The sequence below is a fragment of the Cibotium barometz genome, chromosome 16 (assembly GCF_041138505.1).
Source record: "Cibotium barometz isolate CiBa-2024 chromosome 16, ASM4113850v1, whole genome shotgun sequence".
NCBI lineage: Eukaryota > Viridiplantae > Streptophyta > Polypodiopsida > Cyatheales > Cibotiaceae > Cibotium > Cibotium barometz.
Window position 1 is genome coordinate 58,210,218 of NC_141061.1, and position 14,104 is coordinate 58,224,321.

General features: G+C 39.5%; 1 protein-coding gene across 1 annotated transcript; it reads right to left on the minus strand.

Moving 5' to 3' along the window:
- Positions 1–9,531: 9,531 nt before the first annotated feature.
- On the minus strand, positions 9,532–12,491 carry LOC147630783 (uncharacterized). The gene is made up of 4 exons (XM_086810768.1): positions 11,821–12,491; positions 11,413–11,536; positions 11,144–11,273; positions 9,532–10,974 (listed from the first exon to the last, which is right to left on the minus strand). Exons 2-4 carry the CDS (start codon positions 11,513–11,515, stop codon positions 9,906–9,908), a joined length of 1,302 nt encoding a protein of 433 aa, XP_086666894.1. The 5' UTR covers positions 11,516–11,536; positions 11,821–12,491; the 3' UTR covers positions 9,532–9,905.
- Between the last annotated feature and the right edge of the window lie 1,613 nt (positions 12,492–14,104).

Genomic DNA, 14,104 nt, shown 5'->3' on the forward strand with positions numbered 1-14,104 from the left:
GAGATGCTTGTACTTTCTATGAAGTGAAGCATTATTCCTCATATTAGGTCATGTAAGACTTCAAAATAGGCATGGGAGGCACTTGCTACATTATACCAGGTGCGCAATGAGTCTAAGCACATGAATGAGGGAGACTCAATGAATAGCTTCTTGACCAAGATCAAAGATTTTAAGGAGCATCTCGCTAGTGTGGATGAGATATATCCTAATAGTACATTGGTGCCCACATTTCTCAATGCATCACCGGATTCTTATCAGAGTTTTGCCTTTACCCTTAGAATCATGATGAAGGGAAATCCAAATGCCCTTACATTTGATGAGCTAGTTTCAGTACTCTTGCAAAAGAAGAGCAGTAGTCTAGGCAAAACACATCTGTTATGCAAGTTGGTGACCAAGCTTTTGCTGCCAGTAAGAAAGGCAAAGGTAAAGCTTCTTCACATGGTGGCTATAACGCAAAATTAGAATCCTTAGGTAAGGATGTAGAGAAAGAAGTTAATAAGCCTAAAAAGAAGGGCAAGTGTCACTATTGCAAGAAACCAGGGAACTACATAAATGAGTGTAAGAAAAGGCTAGAGAAGGAGAAAAAGAAAGAATCGGGCATGGCCGTGGTGGTGGATGCATCTGCACCAAGTGCAGAGAAGAAGGAATCTGTAAGTTTTGCTCAAGATGATTGGGCATGGAATGTACATTGCAGTTTATGACCCTTCTGTTCATGATGTATGCATGTCAGTGGGTAGAATAGGATGTTTGGTACTTTGACAGTGATGCTAGTAAGCACATTACTTCACAAAAAAATTGTTCTCATCATCTTTGGAATCTATCCCAAGTGCAGGAACCGTCACATGTGCAAATGGTTCCTCATATCCTGTCAAAGGAGTTTGTAGAGTTGTGCTCACTATTACAAATGGGTTGCATTTACTCTTTCTAAAGTTTTATATGTGCTAGGCATTAAGAAGAACTTGCTGTTAGTTTCAACCTTAGCCTTGTCAAGCTTGATGGTGAAATTTGTGGATGACAGATGTATAGTTCAGGATATAAATGATGGTTATTCTATCATTGCCTCCTCAGGTATCTTGTTTCATGGCCTATACAAGATGGATGTATTTGAGAAGTTGCAGCATGATGCTTGCTCAATCTCTACAACTCGTGCTATGAGTGATGCAAAATTATGTCATGCACGATTTGGCCATCTAAATTATGGCAGTTTGTTACGCCTTCAAAGGCATGATATGGTGTCTGAGTTGCAAACTCTTGAGACCCCTGCTAGACATGTACATGAGGGGTGTATTCTTGGTAAAATGCATTGGGCATCATTTCCAAAGGATGGATTTGTGAGAGCTATTAAGAAATTACAGCTTATACATAGTGATGTATGTGGTCCTATGAGGACACCATCTATTGGGGGATATCTCTACTTTGGCACTTTTATTGATGATTACTCTAGACATAGCTGGGTGTATCCATTAAAGTAGAAGTCAGAGGTTTTTATGTGCTTTAGGCACTTTGTATATGCATGGCTGAAAATGCATGTGAATGTAAATTTGGCACCCTTCGTTCAGGTCGAGGGGGGGAGTATATGTCCAAGGAATTTCATGCATATATGACTAAAAAAGGCATGCCATACACACCTCAGTAAAATGGTGTGGCTGAGAGGAAGAATAGGTCTCTCATAGAAATGGCACGATGTATGGTGAAAGCCCAAGATTTACCTCATGGTTTTTGGTTAAAGGCAACTATGTGCACAAACTATGTGTTGGAACAAATGTCCTACCAAGGCCTTACAGTCCAAAACTCCTTATGAAGCTCGGCATGGCAAGAAGCCTTTTGTGGCTCATTTGCATGTTTTTGGTTGTCTTGCTTATGCTCTTGTGCTTGAGCAACAATGCAGTAATCTTGATGATAAGGTAGTTAAATGCATATTTGTGGGATACAGTTTAGAAAGCAAGGGATATAGACTCTACCATCCAGCCTTCAAAGCGGATTTTGGTAAGTAGAGATGTTGTTTTTGTTGAAAACACAGTTCAACCCATGCTTTCATGTAAAAATAGCAAAATGTATGCTCACAAGACATGTTTGATTCGCTCCTACCTTTGTTTAATAAAGGGCAGCCATATATAGAGAAATTGAATGCTCAACCAAGTGCTGAAATTCAGCCTTTGTAGGTGCAAAACAAGCCTATAAATCAGCCTTTTGATGCTCACAAGACATGTTTGATTCACTCCTACCTTTGTTTAATAAAGGGAAGCCATATGTAGAGCAATTGAATGCTCACAAGACATGTTTGATTCGCTCCTACCTTTGTTTAATAAAGGGCAGCCATATGTAGAGCAATTGAATGCTCAACCAAGTGCTGAAATTCAGCCTTTGTAGGTGCAAAACCAGCCTATAAATCAGCCTTTTGATGAGGCAATTATTGAGGATGATGAGGAGGAGAGAATAGCCACATAATAATCTAGGCATATGCCAAAATGGCAGACATTGAGGGATAGCAAGTTGGCAGCTCCTTTACCTAGCAAACTCATGCAGGTTCTCATCATGCAGATTATTCTCATGTGGATCACGTTCTCATTTCTACTTTCTGTAATAAGGAGGAACCTGTTTCCTTTGAGGAAGCACAAGATGATGATCATTGAATGCATGAGTATAACTTTAAACTCAAGAATGACACCTGGTATTTGATAGATCTACCTCATGGTGGCAAGAAGGCCATTGATACTAAGTGGGTTTACAAGTTAAAATGCAAAGCATATGGTAGCATTGATCGTTACAAGGCCAGACTTGTTGCAAAGGGGTATGCCCAACAAAAGGGCATTGATTATGATGAGACCTTTGCACCCACATCTCATATGACTATCATTAGGTGCCTCATTGGTTTGGCAACACATCATGGGTGGAATGTATATCAGTTGGACATTAATACTACATTCTTGAATGGATGATTTACATGAGGAGGTGTATGTATCATAGCCTCCTCCTGGTTCTGTTTGTGAAAGGAGAAGAGTCTAAAGTATGCAAGTTGAAAAAGGCTCTTTATGGCCTTAAGCAGGCTCTTAGAGCATGGTATGAGAAGATTCATGCATACTTGGTGCAAATGATTTTTGCAATAGTCCAACAGAGAGCACCCTCTATGTGAAGAGAAGTAAGGACACATTTTTGGTCATCGTTCTATACGTTGATGATGTGCTGCTCAACGGGACCCAATATAGATCGGATTTTTGCCTTTAAGGTTGATTTGCAGTCATCGATTGAGATGTCTGATTTGGGCCCTTGCATTACTATTTGGGGATTCAGTTTATGCATTGCAATGATGGCGCCTTGTTATGCTATAGTCTAAATATATAGAGAAGCTATTGAAGAGGTTTACTCTTGAAGATTGTAAACCTGTGGGCTACACCTGTGGAGACAGGTACTCAACTCAAGATACAGGAGACTCTTTTGATGCTAGTTTGTATCAGTAGAGAGGCCATTGGATCCCTTCTTTATGTGTGCAACACAAGGCCAGATATACAGTATGTGGTCTCACAGTTGAGCAAATTTATGCATAGCCTAGGTACAAAGCATTAGCAGGCTGTTAAGCGGGTTTTTTGCTATTTAGAGGGCACTCAATATTTTGGATTATTTTATCTAAAAGGGGGTGAGTCATAGCTGCGTGCTTTCAGTGATTCAGATTGGGCTAGATGTTATGACACACGAGTGTCTACTAGTGGGTTTTTCTTTCACCTTGGTGATTCATGTATATCATGGCGTGTGTGTGGCTCAGACCTCTTATGGCTGATTTGGGTGTTGGACAGTCGTCTACTAGCACTACGATTTTTACTCATAACCAGAGCGCATTAGCAATTGCGATGAGGAACCTAGTGTTTCATGCTCGCATTAAGCACATTGAGGTGCATTACCACTATATTAGGGAAACTCTTTGGAGCGGAGATCAGTTTGGTCTATGTGCCTACACATGATAGCATGGCAGATTTATTCACAAAGTCTCTTCCTCGTAAAAAGTTTAAAGCTTTTTGTAAATCTTTGGGCTTATTGCCTTTTCAGGATTGATCAGCCATACCCTATACTTGTTCACATCATCACTCCAGGGGGGATTTGTAGCATAATATGGTAGTGATGTGTGTGAACACACTTAGGACCGCCGAGGCACTTTTTCCCTCACAAGGAGGTTTTTTCCCTTGTGTGTATGTACACCGTCTTATCTACTCATTTTGGGTGTGTACTTATGTTTTGTATCTGGCACACATTTGTTCATTCTAATCTAGTGAGTTTGTGTGCTCTCAGGCTTCTCTATCTTGTGTGTGTGCATTGTTACAACCTAACCCTAATTCCAACAACACATTCTCCCATTTATGCAATAGAAGTGGAGTGTTCTCTCTCCCTCTCTCTTGCAACTCTAATCTAGCATGTGTGGTGTAATTACAGTTAGGGTTTGTGTGTGATTAGTACTAATCACGCGTTCCCTCTTGCTTCTTCTCTACCTCTTGCTTAAGTGATTAGGCTATCACCCGCGATCGTCTTCCATGGAGATCCCACACGATCTTCGCGAGAGAGGTTGCACCACCCATAGGATTAGCAACCACCTTAGTGTGACAATGAGTGCAAGAGGATCACGGCGAGCAGCTATGGTGGAGCTCTTGAGCATAGCTCAAGCTCGACGGATCGGTAACTTCCCACCACACTTTAGGGTGAGCTTAACATAATCATTTATCAATATTCCATTGATTACTTACTAGGATAGTTATAGATGATTAATGCATGCATTCCATGATCTCTAGAAGACTCTCCCATAGCATGACTAGGATATAGTGTCGAGAATCACAGGGAAGCAGAATATGAAGTCGTTGGCTGTGCAACAATAATAAATGAAATATTTCGGAGCACCAGATTTCGAGGGAATCTTATGTCATGGTTGAACTAGATAGATGTATAATATATATAAACCCCACTACAATTACAATCAAAACAAGGAAATCCTAAAACCTAAGAATTGGTTCTATGACCAAAGAGACGTTTGGATCTCCCACAATTTCCAATGCGAACTAAGGTTACATAAGCCTGTGTAGGAAAGATCCAATTCTCTTGAGATCCTCGCCCTCGTCATCCTCCATGTTGGGTCCCAGACCTACCTCCGAGTATGGGAACAGAGAAATGAATGGGAGCCATGTGCAAAAGGGGAGCCTCATGACTTAGTGGTTAACATGGAGATGATTATTAAGCTCACCCTAGCATGTCATGTTCCTCAAGGCTTCTTGTGGGAGTGACATTTCGGCATGATCATCACTCCCTGAGAAGGATGATGTGGTCTTTGTTGAGTCACTTTTGATGGTAACCCGATCTTCACCTTCACCTTTGCCAATGTGCTTAGAGTGTTGTTTCTTTTTGGATGTGGCACATTCGGTAGCTAAGATGTTGGACTGCTTTGGTTTATCAACCTTCTTGAGTTTGGCCTACAACCATGTGACAACATTCAATGGGACAATGGAGATCTTCCCATGTTGAATGTGTTGAATGCTTCAACACATTGAGGGATGGCATGCCTTCGACTGTGGAGTGAGAAACTGATTGCAAAGCACAATCTTTGAAGTAATGATTGATCCCATAGCTGCCATTGACATTGTGGTGTCAATAGTAGGCTTTTCTTTTGATGGCATTCAGCCACTCTATGGGGCCCATGTCAGAGGAAACACTGAAGAGGTGGTTTCCCTATGGTGTGCATAATTGAGTTAGGGTCCAAGTGAGGCACAGGCAAAGGAATGTGATGGGTTATGGGTGCCTCAGGGGTGTCGGAGCGCATGGGCTCCATGGTCTTAGCAATGGACCATGTTTGGACCTTTTTATGATCAGTGGGGTTTGTCTTGACAGGAAACAGTTGGAATTGAAAGATGGGCACTGTAAAAGGTCATGGTGGTGCTCTATGTGAGTGGTTAGTTGGGGGTGGTGCCACCATTAATGCATGGTGATCGGGAAGAGATGAGGATAATGTTACAAATGAGCTTTGGGTTGTCATTGGCTTGATGGCCAATTGCATGGAATGACTTTCTTGCATGTTGTCATCAAGAAAGATCGCCCATTTGCAGGCTTGATCAAAGGTTGAGGGGTCCTTCACCAACAAATGATTGTGAAGCTTTGGATTATGCAACCCAGGAGGAAACAATCCATAATTTCTTGTCACTCAATTTTTCCCTTTCTTCGCGATGTGAATCGAGGAATTTGACTAGTTTCCTTTTGTATTTCACGTTAGAAGTATATTTTTAATTATTTTATCTCGATCTTTTCCACTTTAAGCGATGATTCCATTTGATGAGCTCTTCCCTTTTTTCTAAGGGGGAACTTTATCTCTCTAAAAGTCTTACCTATATCAAAAGATAACCTTTATCTTTATTTATACTCATTGATTCATCTATCAATGATAAATTTTCTTTCTCCTGACTCATATAAAGTCAATTTTGTTTGAGGACTTGCATAATTATTTCCTATCATACTTCTACCTATTCCTATGTAGAGATTAAAAAAAGGGGGGCGGGGGCGGGGGCGGGGGGGAGGGAGGGAGTAGCACTCTCTGTAGAAAAAGGAGAACTCTAGGTTCATAATGCTACTCTTCTATTATCAGGGTTATTAGTGCATATCTAGGGTAAAACATCATAAAATCCTAAGATATAATCATCACTATGTCTCAAACCAAAAGGGTTTCCTATGGGCGTAAAATGTGCAAGCTCCTATGCACACTGGTGCACAAGAATTTACATACTTTGGGCATATTTGAAGCTATTTCAAGGCTTGGCTTGACCTCCTTTTCATTCTCACCAACTCTTACTAAAGTGTTAGGCTAATCTTAAAACTCCATTGTTTAAAATTTTCTCTTGCCAATCTAAGAAAAGGCCAAATGTCTCTATATGAACAGAAAGAAATAGAGAATTATTACATTTATGTGCACCAATAGAGTACACAATTAATTTAATAAACTAATCTCTACCTTACCCTTTAAACCTTATTCCTCTTGATTTTATTCAATTTGGGGCCCACGAAAAAATGGTTTATGATAAGTTGCAAGTCTTTCCCTAAGGCTAATCAAGGAGGTTGCCAAGATCATTTTGAAAGCTTTTACCCTATTCAGGTTCTACCGCAATAATTTTGTTTATAGGCTAGAACACTATTTTCTAAGGTCTTCCCCTCCCAATATTTAAATTAAACCCCTACCCTAAAGTTGATTGTGTGTACCTTCTTAGAGGGGGATTATTTCATTTAATTTAAATATAGACTCTACACTTAAGGTACACATCTAATAGGTCTTTATGAGCCTCTATTTACTATTTTATTTAGCACAAAATTGTTAAATGAAAAGGCAAAGATGTCAAGCTTAAAAAGGACTATGGAGCTTCACTATTTTATTTAGCAAAGAATTAAAAAATGAAAAACAAAGACTTAAAAAGGACTATGGACCTTCAAAAATTTTCATCTCTCAATGCTTATATATGAATAGGATTGTCTTCATCTTCACTTGCACATGCACAAGTAAGAAAACAGGGGGCATCCCTTGCATGCACTATAGACACTTGGAGTTTCTATAGTGCATGCAAGGGAAGCCCCTTGTTTTTTTGTTATAGGCCTAGCTTGACTATGTGAGCGGTTATTTTCTCTATTACTTGGTTATTGGCCCCCAGCTACAGGCTTGGCAGTAGTAGCTAGAAACTCGTAACCAAGCTCATAGTGGGGTAATTTCTGGCTCATGAGAACAACAATATATATATACTTGCCCACAGCTACTATAGGCCTGGATAGGCCTTCATCATGTTGTATTGAATATGCAGTGTATATAAGATAATAGTTACAAGAAGTAGGAGCTTTCATAGTACAAAACTTTAAAACTCAAATTGCACAATAACAGAGGTAAAGAAGAATATTGCATAAAAAATATTGTATAACTGAAGTGAGATATAAAGGCCCACACTCATACACTCTTATGAAGGAAGCTTTGATGGCTAATCAAGAACTACAAAGATGAGATTGTATGCTAGTAGAAGCTACGGAGGAAAGTCATAGTGATGATGACTGATGAAATGTATGGGAAGGATCTGTTGTCCTACATGTATCTATATAGGCGTGTATACATGGGACAGCCATGGCATAACCATGTAGATCCACAATCATATTCGGTCCATTTCTATCTCATCCTCAATGTAGACCCGAACCATGACATGACCATGCAGGTCTACCGGTTATAGTCGATGCCATAGTCCTCAGTGTAGAATCCAACCATCAAGATGTACTAGAAACTACTTAGACATAATTAACTCACCTCCCATGACCACCCGGGCTCATCTTGGGCCCCATTTGGGCCCTACGATGGTAGGACAGGTATCTAAGAATAAAGTCTACATAGTGCATGTGTGGACCATTGTGGGATAACAGTCCGATATAGCATGTAACCTGTTTTGGTAGTGTATCGAATCTAGTCCAAGCTGGCATTAAATAATCTAGCCTCCTAGTAGGTGACCATTTTGTGTGAATACAAGGATGCCCCTCACCTGGGTTGCTCAACCATTGGAGACTATACAAACATAAGCTAGTCGAGGCTTGGACAATACAAAATGAGGATGGGACATTGATATCCAATAGTATTCTACCCCATAAAAATACACAACATTGTAATAAGGGTCATAACAAACCTGGCAAATCTACTTGATTTACGGGGTCTATTGCAATGTAATTTTGGAAAATATAAGGTGCACAATAATCCTTATAATTTATAAGGGCCATTGCATCGCTTATCATAAGGCTTATTATGGTGTGTCAGTAAAGAGTCTTATAATAATGCTTATTTTCGAGTATTTTGGAGCTAAGATAATCGAATTCCTGGTTGTATTAGCCTTGCAATAACCCTTAATAGGACATGACTTTACTGTTGTAGTGGATCTTGTCATCAAGAGAAGATGAAGAAGAAGATAAAAAATTTACGTTTTCTAGAAGATATAGGATGATATGATCGTGATGGCTACTAGAAATTATATGTAAGATAAACGGAGAGTTCATCAACACAAGGGGCTTTGAGTATCTTGTGGAGAACATGTACAATATGTGCACAAGCGTTTAAAAAATTATACATAAATCAAAAGGTAAGAATAACAATTAGAAGACAAGTTTTATCAATTGAAAATTTATAGAAGGGTCTCAAAACCCTAGTGGTATTCTAAACAGGAACCAAAGGAAAGATGAGGATGACGACATATCTGCAAGTGAAATTAAGATATCAATTAGGAGATCATCACCTTATATTCTACCCTAAGTGACAATCTCATGGAGTGACTTGAATTGTTTGAAAAGTACTACATTTGACAATCTTTGGGGAAATTTGCCAAAATAATAATAATAATAATAATAATCATTGACGTGCTCGAGAGAATGCCATTATCTTTACAAGGAATGGTAGCACTTTTTTTATAAACAAAGCATCAACAGAAGTGCTCAAAAATCAATGGCACAGGAGACATTTTAAGCGTTGCAAGAAAAACAAAGTTTAATGCAAGATAATTAAAATTCCATTGTGTCAATAGACACAATTACTCCTGAAGTCAGCAAGTTACATTAATGAAAGGAAATAGCCACTCGACTCATCCATGACTATTTGAATACAATTGGTTCTGTAGTAATGTATTAGTGACTGGCTGCACATGTAAGTAATGAGTAGTGTGTTTTTTCATATACAACTTGGTTGAGGGAGAAGCAATTCACAACTATTATGCCCACAAGCTGTGTCTAGCACAGCAATTACAAGGGAGATGATCAGAGCTGTAATTGGAGACATTCAACTGCACCATTCCTTTAGGGTATGCTAATTAATGCCGTGAACTGATTGAAGAGATCACTTGATTGCGGCGTGAAGGAGAGGCTCATGACTAATTCCTCAATCAAGCTGCACCATGGAAGAGCTTGCATTGAGGCACCTCAGCATGAGGCACGAATGCGGCCATTGGCAACTCCCATTCAACATCGGAGTTGCTGGCGGCCATGATCCCATGCATGCTGTTTTCATTTTGGTAATCATTGTTTGTGTTATATTGAAGAGGAGGAGGATGATGATGCGGTACAATGGCGGCGGTTAACTCATTGGAGTGAAGAAAATCATGATCATCATTATTATATACGTTGCTCACCATGAGATCATCAGCAGATGATGGCAGATGTGGGGGGTGCCCATAAATCATCATGTAGGGAACCAAGCATGAGCTTAACTGGCCACCACAACCAGCTACTGTAACAGCAGAATCATCAATTAGTGTCTGTTTGGTGTTTTTAACTCCAGTATTGCAGGAAACTGTGGTACTATCTGCGGGATTATAAACCTCTACTAATTGGGCCGCAGAACCCCAATTATCAGCTTGATCAAGGTTCGGTGAGGGGATGATCAGCGGCTGATCATACGTTACTACAGCTTGCTGATTAATCTTGTATACATAATTTGGAGAAGGAACTGATAATTGGGTACTGAAGTTAGCGGTTCCCTCCAGCGTCTCCTCCTCCATATTTGGCTGCCATCCGGTCTTCCTACCGCAGGCCGCTGGCGCAGTACTTAAATTTGCTGCGTGTTCATATGAATCACTACCTCTGATAATGAGATCAGGATCAAGCATTAGCTCCTCTATTAAGCATAATCCATGATCATCTCTTAATGTGGAGCAGAAATCCACGTCGGAGCTAGGATTAGGGTTTTCCGTGAGATTATATGGGCAGCTGCTGCTGCGCGAGGAAGATGCTGATTGGCTGCTAGTGTGGGATGGAGAGTCACTATGATCAGTCAACGGGATTAGGCTAATCCCAGTTTGATTAATCTTAGGTGAGCCATCATTAGCATCGACGGGGGTATTTAGCGACTTGCAGCAGATCCCAAACATTAATCTTCGCTTGATCACAGTGTTCCATAGATTCTTCACTTCATTGTCCGTTCTCCCTTGCAAGTGCCCAGCGATCTCCGACCACCTGTGATCTAGCATGTAATTAGCGTCTTCTCTTCATTGAAATTATATTGATACGTTACCGCCGCCGCGTCTGAGGTTGAACCTTCGAACGCAGTTAAATTTTATTTTATTTTTCCCTTGCTGCCTTAATTATCGTACCTTAATTGATCTCGATTTACAATAACTATTACCGGTTTCCAAGCTTGGACTGGAGCTCCATCACCTGCCTCACTTCTTCTTTTGAGAATTTCCCTTTCTTTAACCCCGGCCGTAGGTGATTAAGCCATCGTTGCCTGCAGCTCCTTCCACAGCGTTGCAAACCTGCAAGTCTAGAAATCGTTTAATCGATATCCTAAAGCGTATAGTTTTTCAAAATCATAATACAGGGTGATTAATCTCATTAGATTTAAATTCGATCGAGCTAATCTAATAATTAGCGCTGACGTAATTGCTTTTTAACCTGCTTTTTGTGCTATGTCGTTCCAGCTTCCGTTGACGTACTTGGCGATACACCGCCTTAGCTTCTCGTCTTCTTCTGGGGACCATAGGCCTTTCCTGATCATCACTATAGAATAACGAGGCGCCTACACAGAATGTTTAAGAGTGTTGTTAAACTATTCTCATCCTCCTGCAGCACTAATCTAGATCAACGTGTGCCATAGTATCGGTTGAGGATGCTAGTTTATCATGATTTCCCCAGTATTATGATAGGATTAGAGCCTAGTAGTCTAGATTAGCGAGCAGCATGTAAATGATGCTAGTCGTAAGCCAAGCTGCTTAAAGCGTTAATGATTAGTAGTGATAAATTACGCTATGTAGTGCAGTTTTTCTAAAAAATTATGATTAGTGATAAGGAGTGATCACTTACACCGATGGGCAAGTTCAAAGCAAAGTGAAGACGGGGGAGCAACCAGAGGCCCCAGAGGAAGATACGACACAATCTTTGTGACTGCTAATGCACAATCTTAGTGCAATGGAAAGCTGATTAATGAGAGCTCGATTGTATCATAGTCCGAATGACTAGATTGGTAGAAAATAACAATCAAGGGATAATCAAGAGGAAACAGTGGGCTCTTTTCTTGTGGTGGCAAAGACAAAGCAGATAGTGGGGGAGGTGTCGGAGGGGTGCTTTGATTGACAAGCTAGCAGGAAAGCGCCATCACACCTCCACAACCTTAATCTAGGTTCCATTGGTGCAATATCATATTAATCAACGGAGTAGTCGCTGTACCTCATGAATTAAAGCCCTTTGATTACTTCATCGTGCTAAGGCTCATGTATCGTAAATCAAATCAAGTGATGAGCTCATAATTACGCCTCTTGAGTGCAATACTTTAACAATCCTCCAAACATTAGGAAGCTCAGTTAACCGCATGAAATTCAAATGCATGATTTAGACTCTGAAAGCCCAAGTGGAGAAGATATTTTGTAATCCGCCATTGCGACCAAAGCTATGGGCTATTAAAAATTATAATGCTTTCTCCATTCAAGTGAACATGATGAGAAAAATATAATCCACAAAAAATCAATAATCAATGCAACGTGCGGCCTCCCATTCCTGGGATCATATAATGAATGCCTTTCCTAGCCGAAAGAAAAAGAGAGTTTTAAACTTTAAAACAATATTGCACCTCCTTTTGATGGGCTTGAAACGTCTCCCCTTTGACCTCGTCTCACAACCATTTTTAACACACACAAAAAAATGTGTGTGTGTGTGTTGTGATACATATCCCACGTCACACCTAAGGTCCCACCCTCTCCTCAACTTTTTTTCTCCATTGGTCACCATCTCTCAATACATATGGTCTCCCTACTACAATATACCCCATCAAGCATCATCCTCCGAGCGTTCCCTCTTAGCTACTTCAAGGACAATAATTTCAAGATGATGTTTCCATCCTCCCTCTCCAATATCATAGATGTAACTCTTGCATTCCCAACCTTGGACTCCCCATATGGTCCATACAATCCCTAATCAAATATCACATGCCAAGACATTATCACAAGAACTAAGTTATTGCAATGTTCCTTCACAATCCTGTGGTCCGTAATAAGCAAAAGCATACACTCTTGGTCGACCATCCATACTGTCCTTTCAAGGGATTTGAGCATATCATTAGGATGTAATACTCATGGTTAAAACATTGTTATTTGGGTTGGTAACTAGAGAATTAACATAAAAGCACTTAACATCTTGGGATAGGACATTATGCTCACTTTCTTATATGTCTATAAAGATAGAGACTCTCGAGCTTAGATTACATGAAAATATGTAACTAAAAGTAGTTCATCATGAATCTCTACTTTACTATTAGCTGCACCGTCTTTCAAATTTAGATAATTACATAGGATACCAATTGGTATTTGAATTTAACGAGATGCATCATCAACAAAATTGGTGGCTTCACTCTTGCATGTTGCCAAGAGAAAATCTCTTGGGGTTCACATAAAAATATGTAAGTATATCATGTGAGTTCAAATGAAGGGATTTTGTAATTTAAAATTTTAAGTTAAATTTACAAAAATACATTTATAGTAGGGCTTTTTAATCAATTTTGAAAAAAAAACCTTGTAAGTCCATAAAAAAGGGACCATTTTATTGATGAAAATTTTACACGTAAGGGGTTTTTTAAATGCTCCTAGAACGCACGTGATACGTAGGGTTTATAAGTAGTGCACTCCCCGAGGAGAAAACAAAAGAAATTGAAGCAATTATCATACATACATACATACATACATACATACATATATATATATATATATATATATATATATATATATATATATGGATAGATAGATAGATAGATAGAGAGAGAGAGAGAGAGAGAGAGAGAGAGAGAATGATTTTAATTATAGACATGTTTTTTCTCTAGCATTGCAATGTCTTGATTTCTCAACCTAGGGTTTTACACAACATTTGGATCACAATAAATCATTATAAGCAAATCTATCATGATAGCAAACAAGATGATAAGAATACTCAACCATAGAAGGTACTAGAGAAGGTCTCTACTTGATCTCCATACAAAGATATATGGATCCACAAACAAGAATCAATTGTGGGATTTCTTTCAAGACATAAAGAAGTAGCTAACACACCTATAATCATCTTATCAGACATGCAACTTGATGCATACCACGGCATTAGGGGA

Coding starts and splice junctions, on each gene's coding strand:
- LOC147630783 (XM_086810768.1), bottom strand. CDS start 11,515: ATGATCAGGAAAGGCCTATGGTCCCCAGAAGAAGACGAGAAGCTAAGG. Junction 11,274..11,412: donor CGACATAGCACAAAAAGCAG/GTTAAAAAGCAA, acceptor CTAGACTTGCAG/GTTTGCAACGCTGTGGAAGG. Junction 10,975..11,143: donor CAGTCCAAGCTTGGAAACCG/GTAATAGTTATT, acceptor GCTAGATCACAG/GTGGTCGGAGATCGCTGGGC.